General features: G+C 45.5%; 1 protein-coding gene across 1 annotated transcript; it reads left to right on the top strand.

Moving 5' to 3' along the window:
• Nucleotides 1–772: 772 nt before the first annotated feature.
• hand2 (heart and neural crest derivatives expressed 2) lies at nucleotides 773–10,518 on the top strand. Its single transcript, XM_034085876.2, has 3 exons — nucleotides 773–864; nucleotides 2,213–3,613; nucleotides 9,648–10,518. The coding sequence occupies exons 2-3, from the start codon at nucleotides 2,990–2,992 to the stop codon at nucleotides 9,765–9,767; spliced, it is 744 nt and encodes a 247-aa protein (XP_033941767.1). The 5' UTR covers nucleotides 773–864; nucleotides 2,213–2,989; the 3' UTR covers nucleotides 9,768–10,518.
• Nucleotides 10,519–23,776: the final 13,258 nt, after the last annotated feature.

The following is a 23,776-nucleotide window of genomic DNA, read 5'->3' as shown; positions in this document are numbered from 1 at the left end:
AGCTAAACAACAGCCTCTAAACCAAACCAAACTGCCAAATGCATTGCTTCTTTTTCGGGTTCTATAAAAGAAATCATAGAGCTGCAGTCTGATGACTGAAAGGTTAAAGTCTCAATACAATGCATTAAACATAAAGTGCATTAAACCACTAGCTCAGGCAAGTTCTCCAGGGACCCTGGAGGAGCCTCCCTCTGACTCTAGGACCTTTAGTGGCCCTCGAAGGGTGACCTCGAACTCCAGGAAGGGTATTAGGCCTGACCACAACTCAGCAGTCATTTCATTTAGAAATGATGATAATATAAATATAAAATAGACTTGCTTGGCATGTATGAATAAATGTGCATACTGTATTATTATTATTATTATTATTATTGATATCATATTAATTATTATTATTATTATTATTATTATTATTATTATAATAATGCTATTATTCTTTATCTTTTTGTTCAAAAGGACCAAGTGTAAAAAAAAACATTCATATAAAAAAGTGAAACGATTATTCGTGCCAGATTTGGTTATTATCTTATCATGTGCATGACAATATACAGCCACAGATCTGGATAAGCCTTTTAATCTCTCTCTCTCTCTCTCTCTCTCTCTCTCTCTCTCTCTCTCTCTCTATCTCTCTCTCTCTCTCTTTGCACTGACATAACGAGGAAAACGTGGTGGGATCTAAAATATGTACACAGAGTATTTCAGTGTTTCACAGCTCCGGACAAGCAGCGGGTCTTCTCTTCTCGCGGCAGCCGAGGGAAAGGGCTCGGAGGTCGGAAACAGGGTCAGCTGGACACCGGCCCGGACCTACCGGCTGCGCGCTCATCGACCCACTCCTCACACCGAAAGCCTGAAACTACACTAACGGTGTGTATCACACACCGGATTACATCGACAGTTTAAACCACGTTATAGCTAGCCTAATTATTTTTGTAATAGTTATTATTATTATTATTATTATTATTATTATTATTATTATTATTAGCCTACTATTGTTTTTATTATTATTATTATTTATTTTGTATAGCCTAACTGTTATTGATAATATTATTAGTAGCCTATTGTTATTTTTGTCGTGACTTTAATTTTAAATCAGTTCTGCTATTATCCGTTAGCTATTAGGCCTAGAGCATTCTCTCTATTATGACGTAAGGACATAATAACACCAAGGAGCCCAAACGTGCTTTAGCCATCTTTAGAACATGTCGGCTTTCCGGTTTTCATCAGCTGTTGGTCGCTTTGGAGAGTGAGAAAAATATTCACGGCCCACGCAGGTTAGTTAGCCTATATGTTAATATTTAAAAAGCTACAACAGTAAATTATCATGTGAGTTCACTCTTCTTTGAGGAAATGTAAAAACGGTGTGTCCTCAGTACAGCTCTAAAATAATATTGCAATGGCATTTTGTAACAATATTATAGCATAGCCTAGGCCTATGTAGACCTATTAAAGAAGATGTGTAGATAGGCGAACAATCTGATTCCTAAGAAATTATACATTTGAAAAACACAATAAATCCCCGGATTAGCAGGGCAATACAACTGATTTAAACCCAGAAGAATGACATCCTGCCCCGTTGGCTGTCTGCGGCCTTCACCGAACACACACCACAACATGTCTACCGGCATGATTTCAACATTTAGATTGACCTTATCCCGAGAAGACGCGGTATTAAGCTGCACATCAAAATGAATCTGGCCTCAGATTCTCACAACATTGGCTACAAAAAATTATGTTTTTATTATCAATAACAATTATAGCGTAGCTAAAGCCTACTTAACATTTTTCGTTAAAACATTTTAAAATACATATTTAAATAATTAACCAATAAACCAACAGTTACCTACCGATAGCATAGCTACATACCGCCTGTGTAGTCACTCTACATGTTAGAAGTGAGAACATGGTCATCCCATTTTATTCTGACCTTGTAGGTTAATTGTCGCTGTGTGAATGCGTGCGCGTGGCCCCGCGTAAATACGCGCGCGTGTGAGTGAGAGCCAGCAGGTCTACTTAGCAGGCCCATTGGCATGAAAGAGAAGTAAACAGTCCTTCAGACGGTGCCAGGAGGGGGGGGGGGGGTCGCCATTGGTCTACAGATGCTGAAGTCAGTTTCTCCTCCCGGGTAGGAACGATGACGTAGTAAATCAGACTCTCTCTCTCTCCCCCTCCCTCTCTCCCTCTCTCTCTCTCTCTCTCTCTCTCTCTCTCGCAGACTGGCTGGTTTTAGTCTGGCTCAGTGCAAACCGGTCAGTAGTGAGCCGGTGTCTGCCCGGACTGGTCCTGCCTTGCCCAACGGCTCTGAGGCTGCAGAGATTCCAGAGAGGATGAGAGCTGCAGAGGGAGAGAGGAATAGACTGTAAGAAATAAAGAGAGAGGAGGGATAACGCTGCTGAGACTTTATAAGAAGAGGAAGAGGAACCATGTCCTAGAGGAGGAGCTGTGCGCCGAGAGGCCGGAACAGAGCAGCGGGTCTGCCGCACGGAGCACCGAGAGGCCGGAACAGAGCAACGGGTCTGCCGCACGGAGCACCGAGAGGCCGGAACAGAGCAACGGGTCTGCCGCACGGAGCACCGAGAGGCCGGAACAGAGCAACGGGTCTGCCGCACGGAGTACCGGCCCGCACGGTGGGGCCTGGCCGGCTGAAGCTGGTAGAACCTTCAGGATGCGAACCTCTGCTCAGGACCCCCGTTAAATAGCGAGGAGAGTTGCCGCAGAGAGTGTGTCGGAGTGCGTGAAAGAGAGAGTGTGCGTGTGCGTGTGTGTGCGTTTGCGTGTGTGTGCGTGTGCGTGTGTGTGCGTTTGCGTGTGTGTGTGTGTGTGTGTGTGTGTGTGTGTGTGTGTGTGTGTGTGTGTGTGTGTGTGTGTGTGTGTGTGTGTGTGTGTGTGTGTGTGTGTGTGTGTGTGTGTGTGTGTGTGTGTGTGTGTGTGTGTGTGTGTGTGTGTGTGTGTGTGTGTTTGCGTGAGTTAGTGTGTGTTTGTGTGTGTCAGCATGAGTCTGGTCTCGGGCTTCCCTCACCACCCGGTCATGCACCATCACGACAGCCACCACTACTCCCTGCACGCGGCGGCGGCGGCGGCGGCCGGTCGGTGTCACGAGGATACCGGGGCTCCTCCATACTTCACGAGCTGGCTGATAAGTCACGCGGATGTGTCTCCCACCGAGTACAGCCTCGCGCCCGGGTACAGCCCTGAGTACCATGGCAATAGCGGCGGCGGGTCCACCGGCGGCCTGGACCCCCATCACCACCACCACCACCACTACGGACCCGGCGCATTGGTACCGGGGGCCAGCGCCATCTCAGTAAACGGAGCGGAAGTCGGTATGCACCCCCACACACTCCCCCGGCCCGTGAAGCGGAGACCCACGGCCAACCGGAAGGAGCGGCGGCGGACCCAGAGCATCAACTCGGCCTTCGCGGAGCTGCGGGAGTGCATCCCCAACGTGCCGGCGGACACCAAGCTGTCCAAGATCAAGACTCTGCGGCTGGCCACGAGCTACATCTCCTACCTGATGGACATCCTGGACAAGGACGGACAGCACGGGGACACGCAGGCGTTCAAGGCCGAGCTGAAGAAGACAGAGGCCCGGGAGGAGCGGCGGAAGAGAGAGGCGGTAAGACTGAACGAGCCCGTTTTCTATAATAACTCAGTCAATAACTGCATAAGATTACATACAGCTCACACAGTCCGCTCAGGTCAGGCAGAGCCGAAAGTACAGCAGGATGCAGAGGAGGAAAACAATTGTTTGGGGAAGTGGAAAATATTGGGTCTTGAATTAAAGGTCTTTGCTGAGCCTTTCTATTCCGCAGACCACAAGAGAACAGATGAGGGTTTATTACCGTCTGTGATGATTAACACAGATAAACTCATGCCTAGCTTCAATGTAATAGGCCTATTATTATTATTATTATTATTATTATTATTATTATTATTATTATTATCATGATTGTTATTATTGTAATTATTATTATTGTTATTATTATTATTATAGTGGGCCTTTTAGTCCCAATTTTCAATAGTCAATAATAACACGTTTAGCTTAAAGGGAGTCGTCCGGCTGCACATATGCTCCCGTAGAGGCCAATAAGAAAAGCTACAGTAAGCGGAACAGAAACATTGATTCTGTTCATTGCCTTTGATGCTCGCATCAGGAAAAAAGCCATTAAAAAAAGACAGTTTCATCTGAAAATAGTGTGCGTAATCGTAGAACATAACACAGAGTTTAATATGGCTCAACTCTAATTTTAACATTTAAGATCACTTATTATCCACAACATGTATTTGTTCCTATTTGTCTTTAGCGCAAATAAGAGCAGCGGGAACAAATTGTTCTAAAATAAAACATCAAGCCTTTTCAAATATGAAGCTGTTCAATGTTCTGATCGGAAAGTAGCCTACAGGGCAGCGGCCATCACTGCCTCTCTGTCCATGTTTAAACGAGGTTATTAAGAGAAGGAGGGTTCGTGGTGCCTTCACGGGCAGCCTGCAGTCCGCCGCAGCACGGCGGAGCTCAGAGTGAGACACACGCCTTAACTTCCCTTTAATGCTTTATGGTCTGCTCTCCCACTGTTAATATATCAGCACCATAACGACAAAGAAGCCACAATAAATACATTTCAAGTATCTCAATTGGCCGAGATTCACGGGCAATATGTAGGCCTGATATATGTATTGAGGAGAAGCGCGTGAACAGCCAGCTCTCAGAAGGCTGTTTCCCGCACGGGGTCAAGGCAGTGAGACGATGGAATGAATCACACACACGGACATGTGGGGAAGCTGCTGCTCAGAGCTTTCAAAAGCTCGCGTGAAGTCCAGCTACACCGGAGAGAGGAGGGAAAGAGTGCGTGTGGCTATGGCCCCATGTATGTGGGCGAGGATTTTTAAAGTCATGAAGCATGTGGGGTGACTGCTTAGGAGAGAGTCAACAGGAAATATGAGTGTGTTTACCCTTTTTATAATGTACACGTAACTCCTTCACACGGATTACTAGGGGTAACACATATTGCACCCCCACAGTATTAACCATATCAACATATAGATTTCACACAATAATGGAAACGTGTGAATGATCAAGTCTCTGTAACAGCAGCCAGAAAATAGTCCGCCATCCTCAGACAGAGTGGAGCCAGCAGGGGCCAGAACTATTATCATAGCAAGACTTTGTGATGCTGGGGCCGCACAGACTGGGATCCTCAGGACTGTGCATGTGCTGCCCATACATATGTATATATATATATATATATATATTATGTATTTATATACAATATGCAACTTTACAGCGTACCACAGAGGCTCAGATTCTGTGTTTGGAACAGCCAGAGAGATTTAAAGCCACGCTCTTTCACAGCCTATCACATTGCTATTTTATTTATAGTTCACCAACCTGCATAATTGTTTTATATTCTGAGAAAAATCATAATTTATGCATTTCTGTATTGCATTAGAATCAGTATTGAGTCGGGGACGTGTAAGAAATGTGCTGCAAACACGAACAACATGATGATATTAGTTGTATGAGAAGATCAAAAGTGGAAAGATTTTAAAAAGAAAAATATTTTATTCTGCAATTGTATATTGCGGACAAAATAGAGAGGATATTGTAAACGCAATATCGCAGTGTATAACAGAAGTCAGCGTCAGTGGCCATCTGCCTGTTGTGTTGACATGTTTACATCATCTCCGGCCTCCATCAGCCCTGGCCAGAGCTAACTGCAGCTAACGGCGCACAGAGCAGGGAGCAGAATACACTAGAATCCAACAGAATAATCATTTCCGGTCTGTGGCCTGGTGCCTAGGAAGTGTGGGACATAATTGAAGCCAGAGAGCCATTTTTCCTCACATTTCAAACTGCAATCACGAATAGAAGGAAGTAGTGCTGTTAATAACTCATGTCACACTGTCATGAAACTCCAGTCCTGTCCCCATGCTTAGTGAGACAGTTGAATCCAAAATAAATCTCATATGTTGACAGAATTCCTAATTTGTTTAAAAATCCTTTTTATTCGGAGGACATGAACCAGAGGAGTCACTGTGATCCTCCGAGTAAGCCTTTAATGTTGCTTACGCTCCTCAGTTCGCTCTCACATTAATGACTAAGTGGTTAACCCGAGTGAAGTTAAAGTGTATTTAACAGGATGACCCTAAGCTAGCAAATAGAGGGGGGGGGGGGGTGGAGGTAGTACACTTGGTCATTTCAGGATCCCTGAGTTTAGACAACACTCCCAGGGAGAATTAGGATGGAAGCTTTCTCATGTCCTTGATGTGTGTTGTGTGCTGCTGCCGGACTCAACATAGAGCATGCGTGTGCTCGAGAGGCAGCACGCTGTGGGTGTAAACCAAGACTGTTGAACTCATTCAAAAGTATCTGCCTGATTCCAACCTTTACCTGAATTATTTATCACAAGTTAGGAAAATCATTATTTGAAATGAGATAGAAAATATAAGACATTATTAAGACGAGGCAACAGAAGGCATGTGTTACTGCATGTTCCTTGTGTTGCAGTGTGCATACTTCACTAGTCTTTCTCTCTGTCGTGATGGTGCTGTTTGTATATGTTGCATCATTTACTGGAATGATGTCACAAATCAAATCCGCTGTAAAGCGCGTGGAAATGATAACAGACTGACAAATAAATATTTGATGTTAAAATTAAAATCACATACAACACCGACTGAAGATTGTTGAGAACGGTTTTATTAGTGAGATATTGCTTTAATCGTGAGCACATGATATTTATTTATTATACTTTATAAACGCTCAGTTAAACAGAATGAAATAATGAAAAGTAGAACAAGTGATTTAAATAATTAGACTTCAATTCCATGAACATTTTTTTGATGTTTATTAAATCATTTTATGTAGGGAGAAAAATGACATGTTTTTATTATATAATTTAATTTATAACGCTGACATGTCTAATAACATGAATGATAACATAACGCAGTGTAGATCCATGAGACTGCGTGTTGGTGCAGTCCTGCACTATTTTGTAGGATGCACTTTTATTCCACATCCATTTCCACTTCATTCCATTATTGCTGTTCTTATTGCAACCCTCCTCATACTGCAGTTTGACAGCACGATATGATCTGAGGAGAGATGAAGAGCTGTGCAGATCAAAAGCACACGCGCGGGGACGGGATGGATGTCTGATGGATGTGTGTATTCTATCAATACCTTTGCAGTCATTTTACTGACACGATCGGCAGCGCGCGCATTGTGTTGACCTTCTCTTTATTAAATCACCAGCACCCGGACAGTGTATTTTAAAGCTAACAATTCAAAGTGTAACAGTTTAACTCAAACTCAAGTTGTACTGCGTGTACACACACATTTCTGTCAGAGCTCTCGGCCTCACAGCAGCTCTTTTTGATGAACTCCATCTGACCGTTGTCTGTGCGTTCTCGTTTCCATTGCGCAGTAAGGCCAAGTCAAAAATCAATATTGCAGCATTAAGACACATTTCAAAACAATGCGCAGTGGTGACGAAATATTCATAATATGACTATACAAATAGCAAGGAAACCCTACATTTAAAAAATAAATCTAGATGTTAGAGTAAACGCACTTAAAATATGCTTTACCGAGTGTTGAATTGTTGATTTACATACGGCGGTATCAGGGCCTATGGGAGCTAAACTCTTTTAATGGGATAACCGGTTCCATAAGAACCCCTTTACTCAGATTTAAGACCAGATGTGACGGCGGCACGAGGCGCTGCTGCCGCGCGGTGCTCTGCTGTGTGGCCGGTCACAAGGCGACACAACGCGGCACACTCTGAGCTTTGAAGAGAGGGAGATATGGTGATTAGGCAGCATTGTGAAGATGTGAGCTCAGTGTCGCAACATGAGTGACACTCCGAGTGCAGTCATCGTTTCGTCAGGGGCTCAATGTCCACAAAATAACTCGCCGCTCAATACATCCATTGTATAACATTTACAAATATATATAAATTAATTATTGGTTCATTTCAAACTCAGCACGGGCTGACTACGTTATCAGCTTTGCTCAGTGTTTTCTTATTATTAGTGACAGAACCTCAGAACGTGTAAATGTCCTATTAGTGAAGGTAAAGGGATTACAACAATAACGTCTGCTAGCCTATTGTGTGTGTGTGTGTGTGTGTGTGTGTGTGTGTGTGTGTGTGTGTGTGTGTGTGTGTGTGTGTGTGTGTGTGTGTGTGTGTGTGTGTGTGTGTGTGTGTGTGTGCGCGCGCGCGCGCGTGCGTGCGTGCGTGCGTGTGTGTGTGTGTGTGTGTGTAATATATGATGCATTACAGAAACCACACGGCTTGCCAAACAGGCTCAGAAAAATAAGCTAATATCAAATCAATAATAATAATATTTTTTCAAACATTAAAAGATATAGTTAGTCCTGCTCTACAACATGACATTATTCCGTTTATTTTACAATGTTTAAAGAAAATTATGCTATCGAAGAGCATCCACATGAACACACACACCAGGGACGTGCACCGACATTTTGGCTCAAGTGAGAAAAAGGGCACTTAATAATAATTTCTAAAAAAATGTTTTAAAACAAAAAGTTAAATATAGTTGCACATCTGTGACTTACTGACCAATTTATTTTAATACCCTCACACTCACGCAATTGTTTAATACTCATCAGAATTCTACAAAATAATCAGACACAGAGACAATGGTCTTCTTTAGTATTCACTACGCACAAGAGCAGACAACAAACTAGAAGAATTAATAGTTATTAAATGAGCAGCCAACAATCACAATTATGAAGTTACTGTTTATAAAAAGATCGTTTTTTCGTGTACTTGTACATTTTGTTATTTTGGTCTATTTTGCTTCCATGTTTTCTTTCACTCTAATGGAAAGAAAACTTCCAAAAACACAAATAAATGGTGTTAATTTTACCATGTCTGACTTCATCTATAGATTTAAAGCTAATCTGCATTTAAACATAACATTTCAGGGGGAAATACTGACTTGACATAAGTAACTATCTGGGGAAGTATGATGTGTTTTTTTGTTTGTTTTTTGTTTTATCCTTTTCACCTGCAATGCCTTGGTAACTGCATGCACATTAGCGCATTTTAATTAGGCCTAGTTAACGCCTACTTTGCATATCAATGTGGCGATTGTGATGACGTTATTAGATACACATTTGACTATATTCCCTTTTAGTGTCTCCCATTAAAGTACATTAGCCTGTATGCCCATGATAAATTGCCTTAGCTAAACCTTGAGCTAACTCATCCATTAGCTAGTAGCCTACCTTTAGGCCTACTTGTTTTTGTCTTTTGGCTAATTAGCTGTAACTCGAGGCACTGGCAGTTAGTCATTTGTTCATCTCCACTCACCTTCAGACAAGCCAAGAAAAGCCGGCATAACATGGGACAGTAAAGTGGGAGGTGCTGCTACCTGTCTGTCTGAAGTGACTGCCGATGTCCGCACCGCTGTGCGCGAGACGTGGAGGGAGGAGTGTGACATGAACTCAGATTGGTATAATAACAATTATTTATATTGAATCTATATCTCGTGACACAAACAGAAGTAAAGCGATCTCCATGGTGACAAAGGCTGCTGTAGTTCCTAGCATGCGGTAGCCCATGGAAATATGATTTAGGAAATTGATCTGCATAATCTAAATAACTGTGATGGTGTGTCTGCAGGTGGAGATCCCCAAGACAGCACCCTCATCATCCTCCTCCTCATCGTCAGCGGGAGATAAGAAGAGTAAAGGGCGGACAGGATGGCCCCAGCATGTCTGGGCTCTGGAACTCAAACAGTAGTCCCCCCCTTAGTGATGGGACATTATTGACGCGCTCAGAGGAACTTTAATGGCCGTCATCATCATCTTCTTCATCATAATCACCATCATCATCATCCACGCTGCGGACCTCCAGGCTGCCTCTCACCCCCTCCTTCCGGAGTGACAGGCCCAGGAGGGGAGTAGGCCTACCTCATAGAACATCAGATTAGTTACCAAGTTCCATTCATTTTTAAGTTGACCTTAATCGAAAAAGAAAACACAATAAACAAAAACGATTCCTCAAACGGCAATATTGTAGATATTTGGTCAATCAACACTCTGTCCAGACATCCTGAGGGCACATGCGCTCTGTGCTGATGGGATGCATTCAAAAGAGTGGTGCGTACAACCTCTGAGGTGTGCTTCCTCAGAGATAGCTCTATAGCACTGAAGGTAGGGCGGCCGAGTCTCTCTCCCTCACACAGACACACACACACACAAGTGGTTTTGACGTGCTCCCTGCTTTATTTAACGTAATATATTTATGTGCAATGCGGCCGCCAATAGCACCCGAACAACCGTTAGAACCTTTGATTAAAGACAAGGTGTATGTGAAGTGCTCTCTCTCTCTCTCTCTCTCTCTCTCTCTCTCTCTCTCTCTCTCTCTCGACGTCACAATGATGACGACGTATCTATGTTGTGGTGTGAACATGTGGTGGGGTTCTAAATAATGCTTTTTGTGGGATGTAAACAGTGTTATGAATTTAATAAACCACCACCTGGTTACGTTACTGTGCGGTTTCTTCCTTGAGCTGGTCAAACTGCAGCTTCATTCATATTAAAGACTAATTCAGAAGTAACTATTTTATTTTCACATCAAAAGGTGTTTGTCGTTCAGCATGTGAATGGGGCTCCCTATTGTGAAGGTAAAGCAAACATAACCTAACCCTCTTGAGTTCTGGCGTTCATGTCCAGACATCATTTATGTTTTCTGAAGTATAATTCATATTACCTTCTTCTTCTTTGTCACCTCAGGAATTCCATATTTAAAATGTTTAAAGCCACCTTTTTGACTTTTTAAATGTTATACATATTTACAAATAACATTTAAAAGTATGACCTAATGAAAAACTATTTTACTTTTGAAATAAAATAATAATGTTGTCTTAACTGACCATAACTCAACGTCCATATTGGTTCATGCTTTTTGTTAATGCAGCGGATGAGTACAGCACACATCTGTCACGTGTTTACCAGGTAACTCATTGGTCTGGATGTTCATTGTAAAGCTGTGTCATGGTGTGCAGGAGTGTTATCATAAGTTGTGTTATAATGACAACATACTCACCTGTTACACAAACAGCCGTACATCTGTGACACTTTTTTTGTGTGAAACCGCTCAATGAACTACATCTCTGGTCTCGCACAACAACACATGTCACCAAGATGGCCGTCACTACTGTCTTGTCAACAAAACGATTGACTACCCTCACTATCACCACAATGAAACACGTCCAGAAGAATGTCATGCAAAGCTGCCTGCTGCCTTCCTTCGATTCTCCCTGAACTGCCTGGTCTTTTTAATGTTAACTATTTGTGCAGGTAGCATTAAGTAGAAAAGATCGCCGATGCTACTGTAGCGTTAGCGTTAGCATGTCTCCCCCGGGGCATCCAGGCTTAAACGGTGTATTATAGAATGATCACACCGGTGTGACCAACCCACTCTCTTCAGCCTGCGTACAAATGACACGACTTTACACATTGGAAATACGTGCAATAGATATGCAGAAGTCCGATTGTGCACGCATATATACACCACGTTTTGTCCGGTCGGGTCTTGGAAGACCGGAAGCTGTGTGGTTCATAAAAATATGTTCTTACCATAGACTCAATACCAAGCCACGATTATTGTTTTTATTTTAAATCGTATAATGTGTGACTTTGTTTGCCGTCTGTGAGGAAAATAAATGGGGCTCAGAGCCTCAGAATACTGAAATCTGTATTTAAAAAAATATTTGTTTCCTTCTAATTTGTTATTTTTTTCTAAATAACACACTGTTATTTACTCGACAATAACACACAATTATCCTTGCTTATATGTACTTGTTTGATTCTATAATCTTGGGCTTTTTAGCCGTACCTCAGGAACTGAATTTCAAAATAAAGTCACCGGAAACAGACGAAGGCCTATAAGGGACATTTCGAGCATCATTGCGATACGTACACACCCATGATACACACCCACTGAACTGATTACCCAAGATCCTCAGCTAGAAGCTCGGTGATTGGATGTTTTAGCCGCAATGCAGGTTGGGACATGGTGTTAATGCGATATGAAGGCCCATTCCCAAACCCCTACACCCTACCCCTCCGTTTGAGCGTTCACACAGAGGGTCCCCCATATTGAGGGCTGTTCCAAAGCAACGAGTGTGGAGGGGGAGTGGGCTATCAAGCCCTCAAACAGCGAGTCTGCAGCGGTGCTGACTTGAGACCGGTCTCTCCCTGACCGGAGTCACGCTGTGTGTCCGTCAGGAAACACGCTGTTTACAAGTAGTTCCAGCAAACATCCACTGATAAACTGCGATGTTAACAACCTCATGATAACCTCATATGTTTTAACTTAGGATCAAACCTGTGTTTAGTCTAGAAAAAGGTAAATGTGTGCATTTTATTATAAAGTTGTGTATATTTACAGACCGTTGCAAAAACTAAGAAGCTTATAAACATCAGGTTTAAAACTAAAAGAGCTTTGAAACACAATGAAAGATGTTTGGAGTTTTATTTGAGTTATTCATTTAAACTTTTTGTCTAAGAGATGCTGATTTGAAACCGTTGTTACATACAGTTACGGCACTTCCTGTTTCTGCCGGAGAGAGGGGAGGCCGTCCCAAAGCTTGCTGCTGTGTTTACTCCCTCCATCTGACAGGAGGGAGCCTCGTTGAGCTGCGAGTGTGGCTACAGACGGAGTTCACTCCATCACGGAGGGGTAGGGTCGAGGGAGTGGTTTGGGATTGGGCCGAAATCCGAGTTTAGGATGGCCGAAGACACTACACTACCCATAATCCTCAGCTATCGTTTGGGACTACAGTCCCGTTGCTTGACAAACCCTGTGATTAATCTTCAAGCTCTGGGATTGCATGTTGGAGTGGCAGTGCGCCAAGGTTACGCCGAGCGTCAAACAGCTGTTTGAAATCGAACGAAACCACGGCAGACTATCCAAAACTGGGTTGCGGTCAGAGAATCCAAAAATCAGCTCCTAAATTCTAACCCTATCTCCTATTCCTTGACCTCTGAGTGAAACGTCACGGGGTTAAGGGATAGTCGATAGGTCAAATGATCCCAATACGTATGATTGTATGAACTATGAAAATATCTTAAAATCAATACAAATGTATTTATTATAAACGTTAGTCCTTAACATCTATCACTGTGTATATCACCATTCAAACATCTTTTAGAAGTTGAACAAACCCCACACAGCTCAGTAAAGACTGTGAAATGTTGACTTTATTTGATCATTTCAGTGAAAACTAACGTTCATATTTCTCTCTTTGATTATAATACTGATGAACGTTCAGAACAAAGCACTTTGGCAACTTACCACATACGTTTTAAAATGCTTAATAAGCACCGTAACTTTCATGATATCATTTCTCCGTCATAATCGGTTGTTTCCGTGAACGGCCGACTGTTGTGTGACGGCAAATGCTGCGGCTGCAATGCATTGTGGGGCAGCATTTTCTCCTCTCCTTTCAGTTAGGGAGTTCCAGTGGTTCCTAAGCTAAAGGAGGTTATAAAGGAAGTTTGAAACCTCCTTTCCTATCTAGAGCAGGGGTGCCCAACCTTTTTTTAACCGAGAGCTACTTTTAAAGTTGCCAGTCTGCTGAGATCTACCAGTCCGAATAGAGAGGCGTAGCCATTACTGACAGCCTACTACCAGGTAAATACACACTTCTACTTCATATAAAACTGACCTTTGTACGATCAATACTTCATAAAATACTGCAGATCCTTTATCTCACCTCTTTCTAATCTACACACATACAAGTAGTTAACTGAAGTTACACAACAGTGTTGTTGATACAGAGTTGGAGTGTATTCACACGTCACACTACAGTGGGTAATGTTTTCAAGAAGCATTGAACAGTGCTGCCACATATGACACAGGGAAAAAAGAAAAGACTCTGAACCCTTTCTTTGCCATTATATACACAAATAGTGTTGCTACAAAAGTATAAATTAGGCTTACTAATAAGACAACTCAGATCTGAAGCTACACAGGAATCTGCTGCAAGAGTGCAATACAAAAGATACAATTAATAGAATCAAACCCTTTTTTTGATGCATTTTAGTAGAGTATAAAAAGAAATGCCTTTAAAATAGGATGCAAGCAACACTAGTTTCTTAACCTGAATTGATAATAGACTATAATCAATTTAAGTTTGCATTCTTATACTATTTTGAACAATAATTATAATGAATACGTTAAAACAAACTAAAACGTACAGGTGATTAATAACGGTATCTAACTTGAGTTTTTATTATATCAAAAGCCTGTTGAAATGCTACTGTTATTTTTACTGTCCCCAAAAAGCGCATCGGCAGCCTCCAGGAAAGCTTCTTTCACAACTTCGCCGTCTTTGAAAGACTTAATTCGCAAGAACATGACTGACACGATAAGATGCTATGGTAGCAGCCTTGCTCTTGTTAGAGGCTTCTCAATACTCAATTGTCCCCTCCTCGACTCCTCGGTCCTCCGGTAGTGACCCGGAAATGAATTTCAGCGCGCCATTTTGAAGGACATCTAATTTCTCTAAATGCACACCGAGGATCGAGCGTCGAGGAGGCTCTCTGTAGGAGCTCTAACCGAGGAGACACTGATGGTTCCTCCACGGCTCCTCCGCGGATGTATTTCCGGGAACGGTGGAGGCGTGACGCACGGCCGGACTTATCTCAGCCAATCACAGATCTGCATGCATCCCCTGGATATTATTTTAGAAACTGCTTTCATCGCAACGCGATGTTTCCAGAGAGAACAGCTGTGAGGTCCGTGCAGAAAGCAGAGCAGTGTGTATAATATATATCACTCAGTATAACAGGCCTACTCTCTTTATTTGCTGTAGTTTAGTAGATATCTACAAACTAAGAGTCGATATTTTTCTAAGACCATTTAGTGCTTCACATAATAAAATACACAACGGCTGTAGCCTGTTTTAGGAACTGTAGGTGTGTGTGGTACAGTGTGTAGGTGTGTGTGGGACAGTGCAGATGCGGCGGACAGACAGGTCTCACTTGGTTTGGTGTCCTCTGCTTACTTTTAATACTTGTAAATACAACTTTTGGCCTGTAATTTCAATTCTCCATTTCAGCGACCAGAGAGAGGGGGGGATATATCCAGTCTCTGATTGTGTTACGTTATTATTAGAGTGCTCTCATACTTTAATTTGCATATATTTATATAAATATATTTGTGTGTGTGTGTCCGCATCTGTAGCCTGTTATTGTCTCATTATACCGCACTTTCAATGAATTCAAAGTAAATATGTGGGGGAACAATGTTCAGCTGATCTAACAGAGATGATAAAATATGACAAAACACTCGACAGTTGATGCAGCTGTTGCCATGTAATAATGAATGGACGTCGCTTTAATATGACCGCTCAGAGGAGAGGAGTTCTCATTTCTTTAAACGTCTGCTGCTTCCCCTCCTCTCTCCTCGGTTCCCCTCCTCGGTCCTCCGCTCGCATCTCCTGTGGGCGGGACTAAGACACGAGGAGGGGAGTCGAGGAGGGGAAATTTAAGAATTGAGAAGCCTCTGTTGTTGGGCCTGGTGAAAATAGACTGCTGTGCATTTCATGGGAGCCTGCCTGCAGATCTCCACTCTCAGGACACCTCCACTGTCAGTACAGGAAGTGACGATTCTGACGCGGTTTTTTCCCGCCCACCGAAGGACTCGTTTGATGGAAGTTTTCAAATCACAATGGAGACTCATCACGGAGGTGATGAGTCCGACCACCGTGCACTTTGGGTCGCCCTTGGTCAAGCCCTTTTGACCCCCCCAGCCTGGTTCTCGTAAAAGTTTTTCGCTCAAATGACACCATGGAGATATGTAACGGGAGTTGACAGGGGACTCTGCCCGCCTCACGAGTGCCTATTTTCGGACACTTTTTTCCACTTTTCCCCGGTTTTATTATTTTTTAGGTTATTTCATCCGGTTTCTACCGGGGACATTGCCCGGTCTCGGGTGTCCCCCCACGGCCTGTGTCCAGCCCCCCCCCCCCCCCCACACACACACTCATCCATATATTAACGGATTTTGACAATTGTTGTTGCATTTTTCTCCTCTCCTCTCACTGATCGAATGGCAAACGCGACCCACTGTCGGAGGGCCTCCGCGCCGGCCGATATGAAGCGTGACCAAGACGCACAGTCCAGGGGTTCCACGGGTCCCGCAGCGGGGTGGAGGTTCCCAGCTGGAACCTCCCCACCTCCGCCGCGGTGCACCCGGCAAACACGGTTGTTTCTCGAACCTTCCACTGTTGTCTAGCGGGTGTAATACAATATGTCGTATTTATATATAGATAATAAGTGTCAGTGCTATTTTATGTTGTATTAGCGTGCATTTCCTGTTCGGAAAGTGGTGCTGTACTGAGAGTAAACAATACAAGGTGTCCCTATTTTTATATATATCTATATATACTTTATGTATATAATAAGTGTCAGTACGATTTTATTTTGTATTTGCGTGCATTTCCTGTTCTGAAAGTGGCGCTGCGGCTGTACTGATAGTAACTACAATACAAGATGTCCGTATATATCTATATATATATATATATATATACATATATACATATGTATTATATTAAGTGTCACGATCCGTCACGATCCGATTTTATTTTGAATTTGCGTGCATTTCCTGTTTGGAAAGTGGCACTGTACTGATGGTGGTGATTTTATTTTGTAATTCTTAGCGTGCACTTCCTGTACTGACAGTGGAGGTGTCCTGAGAGTGGAGGTCTGCACCGGAACTGTCCTGAGAGTGGAGGTCTGCAGGCAGACCCCTCTCGTGCATTTAGCTGTCCTTTCAGGCCCCTCCCCTTTTGGGAGCGTAGGGCAGAATTAGGAGGGAATTCCGTCTCGTAGCGTTGTGCACTGTTTTGAAATGCCGCTCCTAAATTACCTGTGGTGTAGCTGTTATGCTTTTATTGTGATAGAGCTAACAGGATGGATGAGACCGGATGTGGACACGACTGGTCATGTGACTACGAAATGACATGGAGAGTACAAGCCTGAATAAAGTAACCACCATGCTCTAAACCAGGGATCACCAACTACATTTGTCCAAGGGCCGAAATGTAACCAATAGACACTATCGCGGGCCAGCGATTTTTATATAGCCCAGAATTTTATAAATAGTATTCAGATTACTTTTGGAATACTTTCTTTTTCCATAACAGATGGGTATGTTTTGGTGCACAGGAGACACTTATTTTACTGTTTTCATGGCTTATCAAGAACTCAAACACAACATCTTGGTGTCATTCTGGACAGCTCTCATCTGCACCCCACATAAAAAACATCACCCGGACTGCATTCTTTGTACTGTCTTAAAACCTTTCCTTGGAATATGTTATGCATTGTAAGGTGTCCTTGGGTGCTTTGAAAGGCGCCCCTAAATAGAATGAATTATCATTATTATTTATTATCTGAAACGATGTAATAACTTTTTAAACGTTTTCCAGTCACTTGCCCCATGCCTTCAGCAGCAGCAGGCCATTCACTTTGATTTCATCCCGTTATGAAATGTCATCATTTCGACAATAAAAAATGGATACATAAACGTTATCTTGCACATTTTATCTAACCATCTCCGTTTCTAACTTTCAATATATTTTAAAAGAGATCTCTCCCTCTCATCTGCGTGCGGGGGCGGGGCCTCACAGACACGCTGCATCTCTCTCTCGCTCACAGACACGCTGCATCTCTCTCTCGCTCACAGACATGCTGCAGCGCTGTGCAGAGTGCAGTGTGCACACAGTTCTGCCGGTAATGAATATTACATTTTGTGAGGAAACTTTTCCACCAATAATTCCAATAAGTATTCCAAAATGTATTCACTTCAGGTTTATGAAAGTAACTGTAATCAGATTACTCGTTTTTCAAATGTAACGCCAGCTGAATACAGTTAGCCTACTTGATTTTTGTATTCTGATTACGTAATGCCGTTATGTTTTCCGTTACAACCCAACCCTGCTTCTAGGCTACTGTCCCGCAGCTCCAGCCTCTCTGTTGGACTCTGTCGCAGCGGGGCTACTGCTGTGGTGCGGAGCGCATTAACCAGACTCTTCACAACGAAGGATCACTTCTTCTTCAAGGCAGGGAAGGTTTTCAGGTCCTACCTGACAGACCGTAGCCTCTCAGTACAGTTGGGTGCCTTCTCCTCTGCCAAAGCCCCTCTAACCTGTGGGGTTCCCCAAGGCTCGATTCTGGGCCCCATCCTTTTTCTATTGTACATACTGCCCCTAGTCTCAATTCTCACAAAACAAAACATCCCCTTCTATTGTTACGCTGACCAGGTACAGATTTATCTGCCTCTCAAAATGCCAACTCACTACAGCAGTTGATGGACTGCTTAACAGAGATTAAATCCTGGCTGAGCCAAAACTTCCTCACGCTCAACGAGAGCAAGACCGATGTCATCTTTTTTGGACCCCGACCTCCAGCCTCTCCGGTTGATATTCTGTGCTCCCTCAGTAAAAACATCCTCCTCTCTGTCATGAAACTTGTAGTGACCTTCAATAGCGCTTTTAAATTTGATAAGCAGGTCAGCACCGTAGTCGATAAAAAATTTAAGAAATGTATCGCAGAGAGTAGTTGATGGCACAATTGGAGAAGCATCACAAGGATTAATGATCGAGTTGAGGACATTAAAAAGAACTTGAGGTTTATGGCTGTTTTTGGAGATTAACAGAGAAATATACTCTGTTTTGGCTGCTTTGACTGCCGTCTGGTAATCGGAAAGGCAAGCACGAAGGATTTCTAAGGAGACATGGAGTTTATCCTTTTTCCATTTTCTCTCTGCACGCGCAGAGAGCGCGTACAGTCATTAATCCACGGCTCTAAGAGAAATTTGGTGCGTCTAAGTGTAACAGGAGCAACGGAATCCAGTATTAGTGTGCATGTCGAGTCAAACATGGAGATAAGCTCATCAGCACTAAGAGCACAGTTCACCTCTAATTTATAAATCGGATAAGTATTAAAAGCATCTGAAAACTGTGAGGCAGTCAAGGGGTTAATTGAACGCAGACAACGCGCAGGAGCACGTGATTCGACTCCTACAGAAGGGATCGAGGTTGTAAACAGAACCGGTAAATGGTCTGAGATACGCGTTGCTGCACAGATTTCATCCACAGAGATAGACAATCCAAACGATAATACTAAATCTAAGGTGTGTCCTTTATCATGTGTTGGGCCAGCCACAGACTGAATGAGACCGAAAGAGTCGAGGAGGTTTAAAAAATCCCTAACCAGAGGTTTGGACTCGCAGCACACATGGACATTAAAGTCTCCGCAGATCAAAACACGATCATATTTCACCATGATCCCGGACAGAAAGTCAGAAAAGTCAGTTATGAAATCCTTATTGGACTTTGGAGGACGATACACGACTGCGCAGAGTATAGGCGAGGCCGGGTTCAGTTCAAAAAGCTGCAACTCGAAGCTAGCATAGTTACAGGGTGAAGCAAACGGCATTGGAGATTAGCTCTAAACACTGATGCTTTGCCCCCACCACGGCCGGTGGAAGGGGGGGGAGCTGAAGAAAGTACAGTCGGGAGGAAGAAGTTCAGAAAACGGTACATACTCGCCGGTGTGGACCCAGGTCTCCGTCAGGAACATTAAATCCAGATCATGAGAGGTGAAGAAGTCGTTTAACAGGAACGTCTCGTTTGCTATTGACCTAGCATTTAGCAAAGACATGCAGAGTTTTCTCTCCGGAGGTGCCGAAGGTGTAGTGCGTCTCAGCTGACGAAGATGTGCGTGTTGAACGCCGCGCAGACCGGGGGCAGTCAGTCTGGCAGGAGGAGCTGCCAGCGGGCCCAGCAGAGGCCGCAGCTCCGGAAAGACAGGGCGAATCCATCGATCCCTCACATGGCGTGCAGCGGGAGGGCCATGACATCTGATGCGTGGATAAGTCCCAGAAGAAGCCGTCAGGTGTGCTTTTTGATGGACGAGCGCGCCACCACGCTTTCCCGGTCGCCTAAAGCGCTTTCGGTGAGGCAGGATGCAGGGCAGCCGGTGCAGGTAGGTGGGAATATCTGACAGTAGAGGGGGGGAGTCGATTTACGGTTGCCAGATGTAGGTTTGGGCAGCTGTATAAACTCCAGTGAGGGTCTTAGATGGAGGAGAGCTTGGCGATCATAGACGAGCAGAGCAGGGACATTCTGACAAACATAAAACAAAAACAGGATAGCTAAAGGCAGAGAGCGGAGGGACCGGCATGCCGACACAGGCGCCATCTTGAAATCCACCGGAAACTGGGCAGCAGATGGAAGACTGTTGTCATTCGATATATATATACTAGGGCTGTTAAACGATTACAATTTTTAATCAGATTAATCACAGCTTAAAAATTAATTAATCATGATTAATCACCATTCGAACTATGTCCAAAATATGCCATTTATTTATGTATATTGTTGTGGGAATGGAAAGATAAATGAAAGAAGGCGGATATATCCATTTAACATACAGTATCTCAGATCAGATCAGATTCAACTTTATTGTCATTACATAGTACATGTACTAGTGACGAAATGTAAGTTTAGGCATCTCGGCGGCGAGTGGAGTACTTCGTGACCACAGGTCGGCGTAGTTTTGGCACAAGTCCGTTGTACAGACCGACGTTAACAGCAGCCCTGTCTGTGCACACGGAGACCGACTCTGTCGTCCGGTGATCTAACCGCCTTCTGGAAAAGCTTCACAAGTACGTCGGTACGCAAATGCGCTTTGTGACACAAGTGACGGTACGCATTTCAGATTACGCACATAACCTGCGTACCAGTTATGTGCACCCCTCCCTGTACTACAGCAAAAGTATTCTCCGTCGGGACTTCCTGCAACAACACCACGCCGTTATCAAAGATGTTCTATTGAGAAGACGATCACTACGTGACAAAAGTTTTCAAAACCATGGCTACTGAAATCAATCTTACTAACTGCTGTCTTGCAATTTACTCCGCGAGTTGGCAGACTTTATTTTGCTTACTTTAACATCATTTTGCATGGTGGGGCTAAGCCATTTCTTGGTATGGGTGTAGCCTACCCCAGCCATACCCTGGCGCTGCCACTGGTGGCACGTATGGGGCGGGCCATTCTGCACATGCGTTAAATTAATTCAAAAAATTAATTACCGCCGTTAACGCGATAATTTTGACAGCACTAATATATACATATGTATACATATATGTATATACATATATACATACCAGAGTTTGCGTTAAAGGTGGGGTAGGTAAGTTTCAGAAACCGGCTCGAGATACACTTTTTGTTATATTCCATGGAATGCTCTTAACATCCCGATAGCAATGAATATCTGAAGAGCTTTGACAAAAAATCCATACAAAAATTTCATCTGTAGAAGCCGTAATACTGTTAGTAGCATACTTTCAGCCACATACATAAAAGTACCAGTGTGTAGGAATACTCTGTTACAAGTAAAAGTCTCAAACTGTTACTTAGGTAAAAGTAGAAAAGTATTATCATCAAAATATAGTTAAAGTACCTAGAGTAAAAGTAGTCATTGTGCAGATTGGTCCTTGCGCCTGCCGGGGAGGGTCGCCGGTCATCCCGGCGTCAAGTCGACGCGCACGAGTCCTCCGAAATCAGCCGTATGTAATTTCTCTCATTTTCGCGTCCTCGACTCCTCGGTCCTCCGGCAGCGACCTGGAAACGGATGTCGGCGCACCGTCTCGAAGGAAAACACATTTCTCTAAAGGCTCATCGAGGATGGATTATCGAGGAGGCTGTCTGGAGGAGCCGTAACCGAGGATACACTGATTTAGAGGAGAGAGGAGAGAGGAGTCTCTCTGCAGGAGCTATAACCAAGGGTACACTGATGTATCCTCCAGGGTCGATTTCAGCCAACAGTGATGTTTAAAAGAGGTGTGACGCATGGCTGGACTTATATCAAAGAAGCACAGCTCTGCAAACTGTCGTTATTTGAGATGATCAAATGTGCATCAGACTTTCTGCCCTTTACCATTTGTTTATTCATTAACTAGGGCCACCAGGGTGGGTGGAGGGGGTCTGGAGGATGGGTCCTGGGCTGACAGCCCAGGAGCACAGCGGAGGGCCCGGAAGGGATCTCGGGCGGACGGCCCGGGGACAAGGCAGAAGCCGAGAAGGGGGACTCGGGCGGACGGCCCGGGAGCAGAGTCCAAGGTGGGGGTCTCGGGCGGACGGCCTGGGGGCAAGGAAGAAGCCGAGAAGGGGGACTCGGGCGGACGGCCTGGGGGCAAGGCAGAGTCCAAGGTGGGGGTCTCGGGCGGACGGCCCGGGGGCAAGGCAGAGTCAATGGTGGGGGTCTCGGGCGGGGGGCCCGGGGCAAGGCAGAGTCCAAGGTGGGGGTCTCGGGCGGGGGGCCCGGGGGCAAGGCAGAGTCAATGGTGGGGGTCTCGGGCGGACGGCCCGGGGGAAAGGCAGAGTCCATGGTGGTGGTCTCGGGCGGAAGGCCCGGGGGCAAGGCAGAGACCATGGAGGGGGTCTCGGGCGGACGGCCCGGGGGAAAGGCAGAGTCCATGGAAGGGCGAAGACCACAGCGGGCGAACTCAGGGGGCCGAGCATGAGGGCGAAGGCAGCAGAAGGAAGCGTCAGGGGGCCGGGCCCAAGGGTGAGGACCGCGGCCGGGAAAGTCAGGGAGCCGGGCTCGAGGGCAAAGACCGCGGTTCTCAAGGGGCCGAGCATGAGAGCGAAGACCGCAGCACTCAGGGGGCCGGGCTCGAAGGCGGAAGACCGCAGCTCTCAGGGGGCCGGCTCGAGGGCGAAGACCGCGGCTCTCAGGGGGCCGGGCTCGAGGGCAAAGACCGCGGCTCTCAGGGGGCCGGGCTCGAGGGGGGCCGGGCTCGAGGGCGAAGACCGCAGCTCTCAGGGGGCCAGGCTCTCAGGGGGCTGGGCTCTAGGGGGCGAAGACCGCGGCTCTCAGTGGGCTGGGCTCGAGGGCGAAGCAGGAGGTGACGGAACAACTCCGGAGGACGGGCAGGAAGGTGCTGACGGGACAGCTCTGGAGGCCGGGCAGGAACCGGAGCCGGTGGGACAGGCTTCAGCAGGATCCCCCACAGAAGAGGACCAGGAGTTGGCAGGACCCCCGGCGAGGCATGTGGCGGCGGGACCTCCAACTGAACAGGACATAGGGTTGGCAGGACCCCCGGCAGAAGAGTAGTCAGCGGGACCCCCAACAGGACAGGACATGGAGCTGGCAGGACCCCTGGCAGAAGAGCAGTCAGCGGGACCCCCAACGGGACAGGACATGGAGCTGGCAGGACCCCTGGCAGAAGAGCAGTCAGCGTGACCCCCAACGGGACAGGACATGGAGCTGGTAGGACCCCCAGCGGAACCTCCAACGGCACAGGACATAGGGTTGGCAGGACCCCCGGCAGAAGAGCAGTCAGCGGGACCCCCAACGGGACAGGACATGGAGCTGGCAGGACCCCTGGCAGAAGAACAGTCAGCGGGACCCCCAACGGGACAGGACATGGAGCTGGAAGGACCCCTGGCAGAAGAGCAGTCGGCGGGACCCCCAACGGGACAGGACATGGAGCTGGCAGGACCCCTGGCAGAAGAGTAGTCGGCGGGGCCTCCAACGGCACAGGACACAGGGTTGGCAGGACCCCCGGCAGAAGAGCAGTCGGCGGGACATGACATGGAGTTGGCAGGACCCCCGGCAGAAGAGTAGTCGGCGGAACCACCAACGGGACAGGACACAGGGTTGGCAGGACCCCCGGCAGATGAGTAGTCGGCGGGGTCCCCAACGGGACAGGACATGGAGTTGGC

This window comes from Pseudochaenichthys georgianus, chromosome 1 (assembly GCF_902827115.2).
Source record: "Pseudochaenichthys georgianus chromosome 1, fPseGeo1.2, whole genome shotgun sequence".
Lineage (NCBI taxonomy): Eukaryota > Metazoa > Chordata > Actinopteri > Perciformes > Channichthyidae > Pseudochaenichthys > Pseudochaenichthys georgianus.
Note: the sequence above shows the minus strand (reverse complement) of the source record. Positions and strands in the feature narration are given on the sequence as shown.

Coding starts and splice junctions, on each gene's coding strand:
- hand2 (XM_034085876.2), top strand. CDS start 2,990: ATGAGTCTGGTCTCGGGCTTCCCTCACCACCCGGTCATGCACCATCAC. Junction 3,614..9,647: donor AGCGGCGGAAGAGAGAGGCG/GTAAGACTGAAC, acceptor GTGTGTCTGCAG/GTGGAGATCCCCAAGACAGC.